General features: G+C 43.9%; 1 protein-coding gene across 1 annotated transcript in view; it reads left to right on the top strand.

Moving 5' to 3' along the window:
* The first annotated feature begins 2372 nt into the window (after positions 1 to 2372).
* Positions 2373 to 19164, top strand: part of BICC1 (BicC family RNA binding protein 1) — a 117610-nt gene continuing 100818 nt past the window's right edge. The window contains exon 1 of the mRNA XM_075154287.1: positions 2373 to 2774. Coding sequence (XP_075010388.1) covers positions 2573 to 2774 — 202 coding nt within the window. The 5' untranslated portion in view covers positions 2373 to 2572. The remainder of the gene's footprint in view (positions 2775 to 19164) is intronic.

The raw sequence follows: 19164 nt of genomic DNA, 5'->3' as shown, positions 1-19164 counted from the left end.
AAAACCACACCATGAAAGGGTTATTTTCAATGAAAAAAGTAAACTGTGTGCATCATTATTTTTTAAGAGATCTTTGATTTATTATATTGTTTACACGGCTGAAAAAAACACTGCTGAGTTCCACCATAGCTAATTGATGAGAAAGAAGGTTTCTGTGGCTATATTGCAGGAACTGATAAAATGCAAGGAAAGGGACCTCCTACATTGAGAATCTCTGACTGTAAATCTCACTAGTTTATGAGTGGAAAATACCCAAATAATTGTTTTGCTCGGAGGTGCTAAGCACCTGTAGCTGCTGTGGACTGTAATTGGCGCTGTCAACGCTCATAACTTCTGAACATTTGGATTGTGTAACTCACTGGTCCTGGCATCTAGAAGACAGACAACTCCAGCCAGCGCTGATCTGGGGTGAGGCAGCAGACTTTGCTGAATTTCAGGTTGTTTTGATATGGACAATGTTCACTTTCCCATCTGCAAAAAAAAAAGTGGTTGATAACTGTAAACTTCTGAACTGGATAGAAAAAGACTTTCAGTCTTCCCTCAGACTGCCCTGCACACTTAAAGTATTATCACACTACAAGCAAACTATTGAGAGAAATGGAGATTGCGCTGTTTTCATGACCTATATTCACATTGTGTTCTATTGCTTTTGACTTTAGCTGTTTTATTTCCCATGGTCACCATAAGTATCAGAGGATCTTGTGAGCAATATGTTGCCTGCAAGCCACTGGCTAGCATCCACAGAGGCTGGGAGACCACCAAGGGAATTAAATACTACAGTTGAATACTAGATGTTTCTACTAAGAGTGCCTCCCTCCGTGCACATAACATTCAGTAGAAATGAAACCATGAGTGTTGTAGAATTCACAGTCATTGCACTAAGTGGGAAATATGTAAAGACTCAGTAAGCCAAAATCTGAACCTCTGTGAAAATGACTGCACATTGCAGCTGGACACAGCGCAGTTCCCATCTACCTGGAGTATCAGCGCAGCTCCTGACGAATTTTAACATGATCCTTCAAGCTGATGTTAACTATGAGGTGAATAACCACCACCTAAGTCAGCTGTAATTTTTGTATTGATTTCCAGCGTGTGTACAGCAACCTGGTTTGGCCATCATAAATATGCGGATGCTCCAGTAGTGGAGAAGACAGCCGACAGGCGTCTGCAGTGCTGCAGGCCAGGTGTGCTGCTCTCAGGGTGGGATACCTCGTGCGTTTCCAGACACAGCGCTGCCGGAGCATCTTGTAGCAGACTCCTTTTTCACCGGGAAACAGTGATTCATCGAAACAGAAAGCTTTTGTTGGAATGCCTGATGTGCAGCATAACATTTTTGTCGGAAAGGATTTCTCAGATTCAGGAGAAATGAGCTGGCTGGCACCGGAGAGACCCAAAGAGAGAGGAGTGTGCATGCCTCACCCTCGCCTACCTGATTTGGGCAGCCAAACTTTGGGCAGCCATCGGCCTCCCGGGCAGCGTGTCTGGCTGCAGGAACAGAGAAACAGCACCGCTGCAACTGGACCAGTGTGATTGCTCACGCCGACGCTCCCTCTACACTAGTGCGTGCTTTTGGGCTTAAACCCTTTGTGAAGTGATACGAACTGCGCCATGGCAAAATCTAGCACTGGGATGCTGGGTGCGGATTAACGCAATTATGCCTGGAAGGTGAGGGATGCGTAAGGCGGTTCCTTGCGGTGCAGCACACAGGGCAAGGCACTTCGCCCTTCTGAGGCTTCGTGCAGAAAAACCGCCGAGCTGAAAGGCAGGGCCCTCATCGCCATGAGGAGATTTGTCAGCCACGCCGCGCGAAGGGCGTTTCCAGGACATGCCGGCAAAACTGTAGCTTGCCCGGTTCTCCTGCACACACAGGCAGGCTTCGGGGGGATCGTTTTTGGGCGGGGGTGTTATGTAGGGCCCGTCACCCCGCCCGTCGTGTATTTCACCCGGTACCGCACGATCGCTGCCGACCCTCCGTCAGGCGGCGGAGGCGGGACGGCTGAGGGGGCCGCGGGCAGGGCGGTGCCCCCCGCCCCGCTCCGCCCCGGGCACCGCTCACCTCACGGCGGGGCCTGCCCCACGCGGGGGGCGCCCCCCGAGGCGGGCAGGGCGGTGGCGGCGCCCCCGGAGCCCCGCTGACAGGGGCCGCGGCCCGGGCCGGCCCTGAGGCGGAGGCGGTGCCGTTGGGGGCGGCATCTCCCCTCCCCCTCCCCTCCCCTCCCCTCCCTCCTCCCGCCGCGCCGCGCCGCTGCCCCCTCCTCCCGGGCCGCGGCCGGGGATATCCCCGGCCCCTCCCCGGCGGGCCGGTGGCGGCCCAATGGAGGCGGAGATGCTGTGCGGGCTGCGGGCGGGCTGGGGGCGCCGCCGAGCCGCGGACGCCGCCGCCGGCCCGGGGACGCGCACACTCGGCGGGGAGCCGGAGGCAGAGGCGGGCGCAGGCGGCGGCGCCGGGGCCGGGACTCTGGCAGGCGGCGGCTGGGATGAGCCGGGGGGGCGGCTGTGGGGGCAGATAGCGTCCCGCGGGGAGGCGGCCGAGTGGGGCTCGGAGCGGCGGCGGGGTCCGCCCGGCAGCGCCATGGCGGCTCAGTGCGACCCGCTGAGCGGGTACCTGCAGCAGCCGCTCTCCGACCCGGGCTCTAACAGCGAGCGCAGCACCGACTCGCCCGTGCCCGGCTCCGAGGAGGACTCGGCCGGCCCGCCGCGGCCCCTGCACAGCCCCGAGTGGGGCGAGGAGCGATTCCGGGTGGACAGGAAGAAACTGGAGGCCATGCTCCAAGGTGAGGGCGGGGAGAGGCGGCGGCGGTCCCCGGGGGGCGCGGAGCGGTGGCGGCCCGGGAGGGGAGGGGGCCGCGTCCCCGGCCCGGCCCGCCATGCCCTGCCTTCCCCTTCCCGGCCGGGCCGGGGATCCTCCTGTCAGCCCCTCCGGCGCCGCAGAGGGGCGGCTGCTGGCCGGCCCGGCGCTGGACGCGGCCCTGGGGCGGCGGGAGCCCCGCGGGCCGGTCCCGGGCTCCAGGGCGCCGTCGTGGCCTCTCCGGACGGGGCTGCGCGGGGCGGGGGAGGAGGCTCCTTGTCTCCCCCTGGAGCGGAGCCGAGCGTCGCGGCCCCCGTCCCGGCCTCCCCCGCTCCGGGCGGCGGGTGACGGGGCACCCCTGGGTCGTCAGATGTCGCTTGGGACCGGGCCGGCGCCGGCGTCGTGGGTGGTGTCGGTGCCCAGCCCCGCCGGGGCTCGTGCCGCACCGGCAGCCGGCGCGCTGAGAGGCTGCAGCTTTGAAGGTCGAGGTCTCTCAGAAATCCCTCTTTAAAAACATAATATCCCCGCTCTGGCAGGGTGGTTCAGGCTCTCGGCTTTCGAGGAACAGCCGAGGCCGCCGCGTAGCGGGCAGGGAGCCTCTGAAGCCGGGCGTCCGGCCGGAGGAGCGGGGACGGCGGCGGGAGAGCTGACAGCGGCAGCCGCTGCCGTAGGACCTGCTCTGCCTTTGGCTCTGTGGTTTTGTTTTTTTTTTTCTTCCCTTCTTTGAGACTACGTATTTTGTCCCAGTGTGTTTTGAATTATCTAATGCTCAGTGGAAGTTACGTAGGCAGTTTTTGACAAAATAGTATAAAAGTAGCAATTGCTAGTTTTGTTGCTAAAGAGCAGATAAACAGATTTAAACCAGTGGAGGATGTTGCTGAGTGGGGTAATTCCCCTGAGTGTTCCCTGTTATCGGCTTGGAAGAGCCCGTGAGAACAGAGGTGAGTTTCAGGTCTTACGTTGTCAAATCTTAGAGCATGTTTGGATCAACAAGGAAAGATGATGATGGTTTTGAGAAGCATACTCTTTCCTCTGGGACTGCTGTTTTGTAAACATTTAATGTTACACTTAACATAGTAACTGAAGTATTTATGTACGTTTTCAAAACAAATAAACCCCTGACAAATATTTCAGTATTGTTCATGTGGCGTGTCACATGGAAGGCATCTCATTCATGTGCTGGAAACCATAGGTGCTCGCTCCCTGACCATGCCCTGTCAGAGCACCTGCCTCCTCCAGCGATGGGAGGCTGCGGGAGCTAGCAGAGGAACAGGAGCGGGTGAGTTGGGTTGGCCACTGAAGAGCTGTGGTTTGACTTGGTGACTACAATGATTGGAATTTTTTTAATTGAGATTCTCTCTCCTGGGGGTGAGTTAATCTTTAATCAGTTAATACTTTAGTGCTAGTAGAAAAATCTCATTATGTAATGCAGTAAAGAAGGAATTCAGAGAAACAGGAGTCTCATAATCAGCAACAACTATTTATAAAGATGTGCTCATGAAAAGTGTCTTAAAACCAAAAACACGTGGGTATTGAAAAGAAAAAAGTATTTCTCTGTATGAAGTGGTAGGAAAAAGGGTCAAAAGTTACAAAGTGCTGTAAGAAGATTGAAGGTTGCCTTAATATTTTCTTCTAGTAGCAAAATAAATTTCCATTATCTCATCCCACACACAGTCCTTCCTTCTACTGCCTGAGGTAGTAAGCATGCAAGGGTAAACAAAGCTTCTAAGCAGAATCCAAATGCTGTATAGGTTGTGACATCCAGTAGTAGCCAGTGTCAAAATGTGAAATTTTTTATTTGCACCTTTTAAAAATTTTTTTTCTTATCCTCGAAAGAGTGTAGCAAAGAGTGTATGGTTGATAGAGTACAGTGAGTAAGCGCAAACAGAATGCTGCCTGCTTTTTGATGAGGGGTTGCTGTATGTCCAGTCTAGAATACACATGCTTCAGGTGATGGTTTGAGGAGTTTTTGCATCAGATAGTTATCCTTTTTTGTGACAAAAAGCACGTGTTGGACTCGGTAATAAGTGATTTTGTATGTAAAAACCTAAACTTTCCGGCTTATTGGTAATGAAAAACTGCTTGTTAGGAAATATGAGGCAAACGTAATAGTTTTCTGTCAGAAAACTGTGAACTGTTTGTTAAATGTTATCACTTTCGTTCAGTTTCTTCTCTGTACTTCACAAGTTTTTATCTTATCTCTTGACTTCCTACAACACAGGTTTTACTTATCCTTTTCTTGTAGGAGAATACCTCAAGCACTGAGTAGCTCTGCCAGGGTGTCACAAAGAGCATCATGAAGCCAGATCTGTAACTGGTACTCAGAAATACAGAGTCAATTATACTGATGATTACAAGCCAAAGTTGATTTTATTTTTTAATCTTTCCCCCTCCCTCACCTTCTTTTTTTGTGGCCATCTTTTGGGAGTAGAAACTTTGACTCCCCCTAGTAGGAAAGGAACAATGGAAAAGAAGCAGTGTGCTGTCTCCAGAAACTAACTTTTATTAGACAATTCATAGGGTTGTGTTTCCTATGGTTTCTAATACCAAATCCTTCACTGGAAGTTCTTAAAATATGCAGAAATTGCATCGTGGAAGGGAAACATCTCTGTAGTCTAGGTGGTGATGACCAGATTTCTGATTTCCAAAAGTTACCCAATTTTTTGCCTTTTTTTTAATTCCACCTGGTGTAAATACAGCTTATTGTTCATGTTAGATGCTTAACGGCTCTTCTTTTGCTTTTACCAGCTGCTAGATAGCATGTTTACACTTGTGAAAGTTACTTTTTAAATGATTTGAAAACTTACGGTTTCTTCTAGTGTTCACCATAGCTTTCTTATATTATGGGAAAGTGAGGATATGTCATCTTTAGTTCATTGTCTTTAAAGCCAAGTTTGAAAAAGCATCTGTTGAAGAAACCTGTCAGGAAATGTTCTCATTCTTGCTTGGGGATCCCTTATTTTTTTGCTAGTCAACATCTGTTGTTTACTGTACTAATGATGAAATGTAAAAAAGCAATCAGGAGTAGAAAGAATACAAAGCAGCTCAGCGTTCAGCATTGTGCTTCTGTTACATTCTGTGACTGCGTTGCTGAATTTTATATGTTTCTGCCATGGTTATTTCCACTTACCTGCACTTGATATTTTGTGGATAGTTTCTTGAGGGACAATGCTGACTTCAGCGAGACTCACCTGGGCATAGCAGACTGCATAGCTCATGGTGGGAACCGGGGTACCTTACTGTCAGATACAGAGTCCACAAGTGGAGTAAGCGCTGTAGCAAGACACTGGGTAGCTCTCTTTCAAAAAAGAGTTGATGTGGCTAGTTTGCTACAAGTTGTATCTGAAGCAGAAACCAAATCTGAACTGAGGTGTCAGAAAATCTTGATAGATTTGAGGGTGCTTCTGGTACTTTTTTTTTTCCACTTTGAAATAATTTAGTATTTTTGGTGTTTTGAAGTTTGGTTCTGAATAGCCTTAAGATAAATATGTTAAATGAAAGGTAGAGGGAGCTTTGAAGAGCTTTGCTTTTTCTGTTTGGAATATCAGAAAATGCAAAAGCTGTGGTAAAAACCTTGAACATAAGAATAATTCTTTTCTTGTTGTGTCCAGCTACTTTGTATGACTGTTTTATTGCTTGCTCATAGATGACTGGAGTAATGTTCCATAAACAAATTTCAGTCTTTACGGTGAGGTATAAGCTATCTTATGCTGTATGTCTTCATCAGAGTTTGTTGGTGAACAGATCTCTTTAGAATAAACTTTTTTTTTCCCCAGGAAGCAAATTTGAGTAAAACGGATCTGCTATTCTTTTCAGCAGTGACAGAAGATGATATTTCATAGTAGCTCTATTAATTATAGCTGCTCTGCATTAAGTTCTGGTGAATGCTCAGGTGACTTAATACTGTGGAATGATTTACTTAGTGTATGTTTGAGTGCCTGTTACCATAGCAGCTGAGTATTATTACAAAAATGCAAAACACTAAACTTAAAAAGCTGTCCAAAAAGTATAATCTAACAACTAATGTCACAGCAGTCAATAGACGAGTTGGCTATGAATCTTAAAAAACCCAAAACAACCAAAAAAAAAAGCAACACCTTTTTCACTTGCATGGTGTGTCTTATTCTTGGCTACAAAGTGTTATGCTAGTCTTGCATTTAAAATAATCCTTTTTCTATGTCATGTTCTTTAACAGTTCGGAGTTTTGATGGGATGTATGTAATGAATAACTGATCATGCCTCAGATCAAGGGGTTTGTACTTTCCGCCACATGTACTTCCTACTGTTTGGCCATCAATGCTGATTTGAAAGAAGAGGAGCTGTTAAAACGGAGGTGACAGTTTTAGAAAGTTTTTGAGAAGTATAGGGAAATGTTTGCATCATATACTTACCATCTTACAAGCAACAGTAAGACAGTCACATTGAGGCCTTAAAAATTGCATTTAGACTCTGAATATCTTCTTTTCTTTACACCTTAACTTTTGCTGTACTTGGCACTTGCCACCCAAACAACTCCCCATCGAGGGGATCAAGTGCACTCTCAGTAAGTTTGCAGGTGATGCCAAATTGGGCGGGAGTGTTGATCTGCTGGAGGGTAGGAAGGCTCTGCAGAGGGACCTGGACAGGCTGGATCGATGGGCTGAGGCCAACTGTATGAGGTTCAACAAGGCCAAGTGCCGGGTCCTGCACTTGGGTCACAACAACCCCACGCAACGCTACAGACTTGGGGAAGAGTGGCTGCAAAGCTGCCCGGAGGAAAAGGACCTGGGGCTGCTGGCTGACAGCCGGCTGAACATGAGCTGGCAGTGTGCTCAGGTGGCCAAGAAGGCCAACGGCATCCTGGCCTGTATCAGAAATAGTGTGGCCAGCAGGAGCAGGGAGGTGATCGTGCCCCTGTACTCGGCACTGGTGAGGTTGCACCTTGAATCCTGTGTTCAGTTTTGGGCCCCTCACTACAAGAAGGACATGGAGGTGCTGGAGCGTGTCCAGAGAAGGGCAACGAAGCTGGTGAAGGGCCTGGAGCACAAGTCTTATGAGGAGCGGCTGAGGGAACTGGGGTTGTTTAGTCTGGAGAAGAGGAGGCTGAGGGGAGACCTCATTGCGCTCTACAACTACCTGAAAGGAGGTTGTAGCGAGGTGGGTGTTGGTCTCTTCTCCCAAGTAACAAGTGATAGGATGAGAGGAAATGGCCTCAAGTTGTGCCAGGGGAGGTTTAGATTGGACATTAGGAGAAATTTCTTCACCAAAAGGGTTGTCAAGCATTGGAACAGGCTGCCCAAGGAAGTGGTTGAGACGTGTAGATGTGGTGCTTAGGGGCATGGTTTAGTGGTGGACTTGGCAGTGCTAGGTTAACGGGTGGACTTGATGATCTTAAAGGTCTTTTCCAACCTAAACGATTCTATGATTCTACAGCACATGCTTAAATACTTGTGACTTTATAATGCATTGTCACACAACAGTACTTGGGTAAAAAAAACTAAATCCATGCCGTTTTTTAATGAGAGTCTAACTCTAGCATGGTGTGCGTGCCATATTGTATCTGGCTCTTTCTTTAAAAAAAACAATGGTGTGCCTGTTAGAATTATGTTTTCCTGTTTTCTGTTTTGGGTTTTTTTATGCATCATCTTTCAGTTTGAGGACTCTTTGGGGTAATTTTAATTATGGGATCTGAGACTTTATGGGTGGTATGTGTAGTTTGATGGGGTTTTTTTGTGGGTTTTGGTTTTTTTTCCTCTTGAGATAATTCAGCATTTACTTGACTATTGGTAAACAAACACATGAAGAAAAGCACAGACCTGCATGCTCAGGAAACTGTGAAGAGTACTCAGCACCACAAGCACCCTATTTGCTGTTGAGCTTATCTTACAGAGCAGGTTGTGTTGATACCGAGTGGGAATCTTGGAAAATAGCAGAGCCCTGTGCTTATTTAATACTGTCATTAGTACCTTCATATGTTAACTGGAGTAGGTCAGAATTGTAAGAATCATGTCGATCTTAATTTACATGATGCAGTCTTGGTTTCTAAAAATAATAAAGGATCATTTATTATTTTTCAGGCAGTAAGAATAAAAGTACTGTAACTCAACTTCAGTGTGAACAGTCAGTACAAGCAGCTCATTTGAGTACCTTTGTGTAGCTCTCCCTCCTGCCACTGCAGCGTTGGGTGAGCCCTCCTCCGTCCTCCTCCCTCAGTTTTGGTGCTCTTTGCCTCTCATGGGGAGTTAGAAAAATGCTCAACTAGTAATTTTTCACCAAAAGAATTCCTACTTTTCTTAAAGGGAAGTGACATAAATACTTCGATAACTTTTTTGCACAATTTAATCTAGGTGAAACTTGTTTACAGTAAATATCTACTGAAAATCAGTTGTTAATTCCTTTGCCTAAACGTCACCCTTAAGGCCGTTGCCCAGTCCTAAGACTGTACTTACGCAATGCCTAGTTCTGATGCTTGGATGATAACCAATTTATTTTGTTTGCTGATCCATCATGTGAAACTTGCTGTATTTAAACAAGTATATTTTCCCTACTTAATGCATATCTATGTGGGAAAGTGTACTTTTAATAGACTTCTCTACTAGTTTGTTGCAACTACAGAGAAGGGTAAATTGATATGTGTGACAAGCAAGTTTTGGGGGGGGGGGGAGAGTGGGGAAAAAAAGACTTCGTTTTGAATGTACTAAAGAAGACGGAGATGTTCTAGGAAACCTGGGCCTCTGCTGAGACTTTACTACAAACGATAGTTTTATTAGACGCTAGACCCTGAAGACATGAATTAATAGATTTTGAGCGAGTTAGCTGCTTAATAGGCAATTGTAACTTAAACAGAATGGTCCTGACTGTGATGGTTTCTGTGTGGGGATGGCAAGCTCTGTGTTAAATTTATGTTGGGTTTTTATGTTTAAATGTCTAAGCAGGAATTACTACTTCTCTTCTGGATTTTTTTTTGTGTGTGTGAGATGGTGGCAGAAATCTGTATAATAAAACTAAATGTACTCTGATCCTTCAAATAATTGGTGTACCTTGCTTGCAACTGAAGTAAAAAAATACTCAGAGTGCTGTTGATTTATACTCCTGTTTAGAGTTCCCCATGTCCCTGTTGGAGCTTTAAGAGATGTGAAGTATGTCTTTTCTTTGACCAGATTCTTACCGAAATATCTTATCAAGCTCTTTATTTTAGTAGGTCCTAAACGCAGTTTCTTTTCCTAGAGGAAGAAAATGTGTTTTTTTCCTACTAAATTGTGAGATTTCTGTTGGTGGTTTTTATTTATTTTTTTTGTTCCTTGCAATGTATCAGCATAACCTAGACAAGGACATAGTTGTGGGGAAACTGGAACCTTTCTAATAGCATTTACATTTGGTGTTTAACTTGCATGTAGCAGGAAAAAAAAAATCAAGTTCTTTGTCAGGTTTTCAAATCCCTAAAGTGCTGAATAGTCTATTTCTACAAAAATAAATACATGAAATGAATTTGTGTGACTTGTAGTTTAAAAATGTTCTTGCATTCCATTGTTAACAATTGTAATAATACCACTTTCTCAAGTTTCAGTGTTTTTTAAGTAGTACAACGGACTATCATGGTTTGGCATGAACAGCTAAGTTAAGTATTGCTGGCTTGCACATTCCTGTTGGTTATATTATAATCTTTACCTCCACTGGAAAATATGTCCTATTTTGAGTACTTATTTCAGGCTCTTGGCTTTAAGCCTGTCAAACAATGAAACATGCTAGCTTTCTTTAATTTCAGACCTTTGTGTTGAAGAACTAATAGCTTTTTTAATTTGACTTTTTACAGTAGTATCTCTTACTGTGAAGACTCAGTAGTGACTTTCATGAACTTTGAGCATAAAAACTAATATGACTACATGTGACTTGGAGTTCAGATAGCTTATTAATCGTGTGTACTTCTTGTAGCTGATGAAATGAGTGCTTGATTTAAGGATTTTTTCTTTAAGAAGATGCTACTTGTTAATCAGTGGTAGTTTATAAAGTAATTTTGACTTAAGCAATTAAAACATTCCTTGAACATATTTGCAACTTTTGTTCAGTATCTATTTTTGTTTATGACTAGGCCTTCTTGTCTCTGGTTCAGATCAGTATGACTGGGGCAATGTAACTCTTCATGTTTCGGTGACTTTTATAGCTGATTTATGTGAAGATGTCTACAGTGATATCCTCTTCACAGAAATAGGAATACATAATTTTCAAAAAAAATTGTTTCCTGTTAAAGGTTCATTGATGTTGTGAGGGAACACTCATGAGTGATAGCAACCCTCTGCCAGGTCACTGTATATGTGGAGTTATTGGAGTAACTGTAATCCTCATAGAAAACACAGGGCTGTATCCTTTCTGCTGTTACCTCTCTAGCTAATAGAGTCTAAGGAATCTGGGTATTCACCAATTTCTCCCATTTATATGTGCAAGTGTAGTTTTTGGATACTGGGGGGAGAAACTCTTCTTGTCTATGCAAGAAAAGATGTGTGTGATGGATAGGGGTTTGAAAACAAATACAGAGCAGAGATAACGCCAGGTGTCTGAATGGGTAAGTCACTTGCCTAGTAGCATAACTATGTTTAATTTTTCTGCTGCAAACCAGATTTCATGAAGAGTGGTTGATGGGCATGTAGCAACATTGGTCTGTCCTAGTCATGCTGGCTGTGTAGCTCTAGTGTAATAGAAACCAGGGCATAGAAATCGGGAAGGCACGCAATAGGCATGTGCCTGCAGGACAGTTACAGGAGAAGCTCTCATACCTCTTCTGGGAAATCCACGAGTGGGTACCTCCCTGAAGTGCCTGATGCTAATGCAGGCAGCATGGATATTGGACAGGTGGAACTGGAGCCCTGCACGCAGGGCTATGATATGATCTTACTGAGGTTGGAGAGATGTGGTGGGATAGTTGGGACTGGAGTCCTTCAATGACTGGATACAGGTTCTTTAGGATGGACAGGCTGGGATGCTGAGGAGGAGGTGTTGCCATTTTATGTGAGAGAGCAGTGGGATTGCATGGAGCTCTGCCTTGGGGCAGACGATGAGCCAGTTGAGAGTACATGGGTCAGGATTATTGGGCAGACCAGTCTGGGTTATGGGTATCTGCAACAGACCATCTGATTAGGAAGAAGCAGCAGATGAGGCCTTCTTCAAAGAACTGGAAGAAGCCTCATGTTTGCAAGCCTCGGTCCCCATGGAGGACTTTAACCAGCCTGCTCTCTGCTGGAGGAATCGCACAGCAGGGCACAAGCAATGTAGGAAGCTTCTGGAGCGCATTCATCACAACCTCCAAATATAGGTGATCAAGGAAGTGACAACAGGAGGTGCTCTGCTGGACTTTGTACTTGCAAGCAAGGAAAAGCTGGTCAGGGATGTGAAGATGGAGGGCAGCCATTCAGAGGGACCTCGACAGGCTGGAAAAATGGGCCAACAGGAATGAAGTTCAACAAAAGGAAACGTGAAGTTCTGCACCAGCGCAGGAATTACCCCATATACCATCACAGGTTTGGGCCTGACAGGCTGGAGAGCAGTGACCTGGAAAAGGGCCTGGGGGTCCTGATGGACAATCTGATCGTGAGCAAGCCCACAGTGTGGCCTTGTGACAAAGAAGCCCAACAGCATTCTGGGCTGCATGAGAGAGAGTGTTGCCAGCAGGTTGAGGGTGGTGATCCTTGCTCGCTGCTCAGCCCTGGTGAGACACATCAGGAGTGCTGTGTCCAGACTTGGATTCCCCAGTACAAGAGAGACATGGGCACACTGGAACAAGTCCAGCAAAAGGCCACAAAGCTATTGAAGGACTGGAGCATCTGACATAGGAGGAGGGGCTGAGACATCTGGGACTGTTTAGCTTTAATCTTGAGAAGAGAAGACATAGAGATGACCTTATTAATTTTGTCTATGTGTGTCAGGGGCTATAAGCTGATGGAGCCAGACTCTTCTCAGTGGTGTCTAATGTCAGGACAAGAGGCAAAATGTCATTTTATGACTTTTCTCCTTTTTCTGAAAGGAAAACAATCCATAAAATCTGGAGATTTGTCAGTTTTGCAGTGTTCAGTGTTGAAGTGAGATCACCAATGTCTCTCCTTTGGAGAGCAAAGGAATCAAAGGATTCTTAACTATAAAACTTAACATTAATTTTACATTTTCAATTGTTGAGTTAAAATACTAAATCTTATATTGGACTGTAATATTAAAGCATAATATTTATTAATGTTATGTATTGAATAAGACTATAAATACACATTTTTAGATAAACGCTTGATCACTTACCAGTATTAAAAATGGCACTTTGCAGCCTGAACTGTTCTCCAGGGTTGATAAAATTGTGACTGAGTACAGGGCTCAATTTGCCTTCCCCAGGGCAGTGAGAAACATCTGCCGGGAAAAAAATGGTCTGTACATCCCACCTTTAAAAGTCCTGGTAGGATTTAGATTTTTTTTTAAAACTTCGGATTTTTTACGCTTAATTATTGATGCTTTTTAGTGTCATGTCAATAAAACTTAAAATGCTGATGGAGCAGCCAGAAGTTATTTAGTTGCCTTTGCATTTTTAAGCTGTGGTTCTCTTGAACAGGTAGAAAATCACTAATACTCTTAAAATTGTTATTCTTGTTCTGTTTGTTTATTGTGATTACTGCTGTTTTTTTAGACACCACTTTGTAATTTATGGTGGCTCCTAAATATAGGCTAATTATCATCTTGCAAGTCAGTGTTTGCCATTTTATAGTATTTCCTCCAAAAATAGATGTGTATGATGGTGTTTCACAGGCCAGTTACTGGCCACTGGCCTCTGCCTGGGAACTGTTGTTTCACGATGAGCAGTAAAGACCAAAATGTTGGGGCAGCTGACCTCTTCCTCCTCATACCCACTTCCTATTTTTATTTTGACCCTTGTATCGTCTCTTGTGCCAAAGCTGTATCCTGTCTTAATTCCTTAAATATTTATATATTGACAAAAAAAAGGGAAATATTTTGGATAGTCCGTGTTAGGTGTTGATGTAGCCAGGGCTTTAAATAAGCGCAGCTGAGAACAAGTGGCAATGCCCAGCACGCCTCGTGTTTCACCTGCTTGCACCAACCCGAGTGATGCGGTCACAGGTTCGGCGCGCGCGATGACGCGTGGTGACCCCGCTGCATGGCCGGCAGCAGCGTGCGCGCAGCGGTAGTTGGGTACGTACCCTAGGTCTGCTGCGTGCCCGGGCTGGGTCCGGCCAACGCGGGCTGAGCCACAGCCTGTGCCTGGGGAGGGTGCGGGCGCCCAAGTCCCCACAGCCCCCGGGAGGATGGCGGCCGGGACGGGCGGCTGCGGCCAGGCCAGGCCTCGGTAGGCACCTTCTTTAAGCCTGTTCTCATCCAAGCAAGGGGGCATGGGTGCTGCAGATTGCCCTCTTGCCGGGGTGCTCAGGCTCCTGGGAGCGTGACTGGAGGGTGCGTGGCAGGAAGGGGACCTGCAGCCTGGCCAGGCCAATTGGGACACGGGTCTCCTGTGGCAACGCATTGAGCACTGCTGCTTTGCTGCCTTCAAACAGCTTTCAAAAATAATCATGAGACAAGGATATAACTATCTCTAGTTAGCTTGTGTGTGCTGCTTAACTGCTTGAGCTTAAACTCGGGCATCAGGGTTCACTTACAGGAACTGAATAAACTAGCTTGGAGGTTCAGTGGCCAAGCACTGGGAGCTGGCTGCACGTTGGAATGGTCTCGCTGGCTCAAGTCGTTCATGGACTCCATGCTATGGCTTACACTATGTCCTGCTGAGCTTTACGTTCTTACTGATGACATGTTAGCAAGCTGTGAAAACAGGACTTCCTAGCGCAGCTTAGATTGGAGCACAGTCCTGTTATCTCTATCACTTGGATTCTGTTGTGTAAACCACAGAAAAACTTGTTGCTCAATGTACCCTTCCTGGAAGTCTCTTCCTTGCACATGTGAGTGAGAACAAACAGGAGTTAATTTGTTCTTTAGGTTTCTTTTCTTAAAAGCGTGAAGGGTTTTTAAAAAATGTTTATAAATGTATCACTTGTGATGAGAAAGACAGACAATAATAGACATTGCATTTAAAAGGCACGAGATTTCCAGTCATTCTGACTACCTCCCAAATGGCCAGCTGCCAGCAGCTGTGTCTTTTGAATTTGGCATCTTGAGATCAACGGTTTTATAAATGCTGTGGAATAAAGTTACTATTTTTAATGCTTAGGGTTTTTTTACAGTTGCCCGGATTGATGTCCCCTAGAACTTTAAAGATCAGATTTTGACCCATTTTATTAGAGGCTAAGGACTATGGAGCACACTGTGGTCACTTGGGAAGTCACTTGCCAGGACACACGCAATCTGCGATCGGCTGAAGATTTTTTGAAAACGCAGTTACACCTGATAAGTGGTACGCGTGTATATAGCTAAATGTTTTAGCTGTTACGCCATCTCTACAGAGGTACAAATGCAGCCCGATAGAAATGTTACTGCAATCAGAGCAATATCCTCCATTGATCTGCCTTGAGACCTCGATTAAATTGCTTTTCTTTCCCCAGTCTGATTTGACGGTTGAGCCTTTTCCGGGAGGTAGGAAGCCGGTCAGTGCGGTGCCAGCCACAACGCAGCCTCAAATTCCCTGTTCTTTGCAATTCCAGTACTTGCCTGGTAGGTAAAGGTTGCTATAAACCTTGTGAAAAATACCCCTTACGAAGAAAACTTGATAAACTTGTATGGAGAAGCTCTCGCAAATAGTAGGAAAATAGCGACTCGCCATTCCTCTTTTGGCTTTTTGCCTGTTGAGATCGTGTAGATGCAAGTGAAGCATGAGCCGTCCATTTTCCGTTTGCTAAACTTCTGTGCAGGCCAGGCCTGGAAGGCTTTGCGGAGTCTCGGTTCCATTTTCCGCTAAAACTGTGTGATATGAATCAGGTCTGTAAGAATTGTTTTTGAAGAAAAGAAAGCAGTAATCTTTGTGCTTATATGGTTATTGTGAGGCTTGCAGTATGTAGATAACGAAGAATTTCTTTGTAATACTGTGGCTTTTATAGGTACTTTTTCCCCCCGTCCCACAGAAAGGATTTTCTGATTTTTTTTTTGTGGGCTTGCCAAATATTTTCTTTAAGAAGCTATGGGATGGTAATTTTTTTAGGTTTTTCAGTCCTTCTCTAAAGCTTTTTAACTTGCAAAGATAACTTTTATTTGTAAGAGTTACAATGCCATGGGATGTTTTTGCTCTAGATGCTAGAATATTACAGAGCTTTTGAAAGCAAAAATTATAAATAAAAATGAATGCCAAGGAAAGAAAAAATGAGACCTCATTCCAGATCATTCAAGTGAAATAAATATATAATTTGAATATGGATATAAAAAAAAAAGATTGAGCTGTGTTATTTCTCACTTACTTGGTACGAAGTATCTGTAAAAGCTAGATTCATTGCCCATACCAGCAATGAGATGACTAGCAGAACAAAACCAAAATGCCATTCTGCTGCTTGTGGAACAGGTCAGATCATGGGCTTCGTCTGATTAAACTTCATTCTTGGAAAGGAGTTATGCTGTATTTCCTTGTGAGGAAAACTTGCAACATTTTTATAATGAAGTTTAGCTAAACAGTTTGTAGTGTAACACATCTGAAAATCGGCATTAAGCCAAGTAAATCTGGCCAGAAAGAAACAATGTTAATAGATAATTGGAGGTAGAAATTGGTAATACAAATGATTTATCCTATTAAAAAAAAAGTGCCATTTAAGTTCTTTTGAACATATGATATACATACATGATTTTTTTCTTCATGTAATATCTGCATACATAAACTGTCTGTTTTATGATCTACCTGTGCTATTAGTATCTTGCTATATAAAGTTATAAAATTTTTAATTGTATTGATATTCTAAAGTTTCATGGTGAGGTTACCAGGTGTTCCAAAGTTTTAAATACATTTTCACCACTTCCTTTTTTGTTTATAAAGTATTTTTAAATTCTACTTACAGGTGATGATACTTTTTTCCATTTTAAGCAAAGTCTGATTTTAGGAATCTGTATTGGCACTCTGGATTAGTGGTTTAAACTAACTTTTAAATTTGCTTTTTTCCCTATTGCCAATAACTTTGTGTGAATGGAGGACTTTGATTATATGTATTTTTATTGGCTCTGTTCTGTTCAGACTATGCCTGCAATAAATTTATGGTAGTTGAATATACGAGATGGGTAACTTAAGACTAAGCATCTTGAGAAATGTAAAAAATGAAATCAGTAATTCCAAAATAAATATTAGGTCAATCAAGTGATGCAGTGAAGCATTTTTATGTTAAAGAAAGCTTCAGCAGACTGATGTCTTCCGAAGATATTCCCCATGACCTTTATGGTAAGATAATTGAATTGCTTGAGGGAATATAAATGGGATTCAGTGAACTGTTTGCAGTATAATTAAACCAGAAGCTATGTTGTAAGGTAGCTCCTGTGTGGAACATTACGTTGCACTACAAAAGCCATGATGAGTGAAAGGTTAATCGCTTGATTAAAAAAAAAAAATCTGTGTTTAAAATCATATCTCTGTGTGTGTAATACATATACTGAAATAATAAATAAGTATATGTATTTGTGTGTAATTCAAATGAAGGATACATGTGTATGTCATCCTTACTGTGATACAGAAATACTTGGTTTCATCGTGGTCTACTTCAAAGAATATAAGACTTGGTCTCACTTGTTCTGAATGTGTAAGTGCATCCATGGATGAGAAGTGCTATCGAACGGTGAAATATTAAATTACATTAAATGGCCTTTGTTTATACGCAGTTAGAGTAGTTAAAATAGCATTTATTTAAAGAGTCTGGATATGGAATACATTTTTAAAATATTGTTTTATATAGTGGAAAAGAATCTCGGTGCTTTTTTTTTAAGTAAAACAAACATAAGTGCTGTTTTTCCTTAGTAAATTTACTTCTGGAGCGTGTGTAAAATAGCGGATAAGAGAGAATCTGTTTCTAATCTATTCCATGTGCAGAAACAGTGAATAAATTTGATCAAATTTTTAGTCCTTTATAAGCAATTCCTTTTTGAAATACAAACATATCCTGCAGAATTTTCTTTTCTTCCTCTGTGTGGAAGACATTACCATCATTAGAGTCCAGAATACAGAATGGGTCCAGAATGGGTTCTCAATATGTGTGAAATTTTTTAATGTACTAAACAATTGAACATATAAGGATGTTTTCTGGGTTGCTTAGCAGCAGTCAGGTTTTTTACTTTAAGTGGCCTTCAGTGACATCTTTAGATTGTTCAGAGATTTGGCAGAAATAAAAAAGACATTCCAGTGTTTGAAACACGAGGAATCATTTAAGCCGTGAAAAAAGTAGGGTCGGCTTGTTGTAAAGTTTTGTTTATATTTAAACACTTACACAACTATATTCTGTGTTCTTGTAAATGTTTGGGAGAAGTGAGTGCTGGAAGAATATTGTGTTGGATGTTAAGTATAGTTTTAGGTGACTTACCACCTGAAAGATGCAAACTTTGATTACAGATCAATTATATCTGAATTAAGTTTTTTTAAATTGGTATATATCTAGTTGGAAGTATATTTTCTGTGTTTATATAGAGAGCTGAGTATTGTTAGTGGTGTTTTCGGTTGAGAATATAATTCAAACCGACTAAAATGTAAAATACTAAATATACTTTTTTCCTTATGCGATATCAAATGCATATTTACAAGAATCTTATAATTGGGTGGGTCTCTTGTATCACTGCAGAGCTTGTGTTGGCACTGCCTTCCACTCTGGCTTGAATAGCCGGCAGAGAGTTCGAGACTGGTTTTAATACATGTTAAAGGGTTACACGCTGGCAGTTTCATGCTGCAGCTTCCATCTGACTTAGGATGCTTTTGGTGTCTCTCTTCCCTGCTACCTTCTTTCTATGTTGCCCAAGTTAAAGGAGAGTTCATCCTCCGAGTGGAGTCGTGTCTTGGGTCTGGCGGGAGCGTGCTGCTGGACTGAGTGAGGCGTGGGAGAAGCGAGTGGCTGAGTTAAAGGAAAGATTTACATAGCTGCCTGTGCAGGTTAGCCAGCCAGAGTTTTAGTAGAAGGGTGTAAAGGCCAAGTTTTTCAGACGGATAGGGAATATTTTTAAAGTGGGAAATCTTGGGACCCGAGAGGCGAATGGAGACGTGACTAAGAGGATTATAAAAGTCCAGTAGCTTTGGACGCGCACAGGAAAGATCTCCCCGTACGTCGCGCGGCGGCCAGACGTGCTGTTCAGAGAGGAGCTGCTCTCGGCGCTTCTGTTCAGCTTCTCTTCCGCTCTCTTTCTCCTCGTACTGTTTTATGAGAGGAGAGGAGGAGAACCCACTCACCAGCTCTGTTCTGCCTCCTTCCAGCAGTGTGATGAATCGAGATCAATTGGAGCACACTAGGCATTTTTGC

Source organism: Calonectris borealis, chromosome 7 (genome assembly GCF_964195595.1).
Source record: "Calonectris borealis chromosome 7, bCalBor7.hap1.2, whole genome shotgun sequence".
In the NCBI taxonomy this organism is placed as follows: Eukaryota; Metazoa; Chordata; class Aves; order Procellariiformes; family Procellariidae; genus Calonectris; species Calonectris borealis.
Note: the sequence above shows the minus strand (reverse complement) of the source record. Positions and strands in the feature narration are given on the sequence as shown.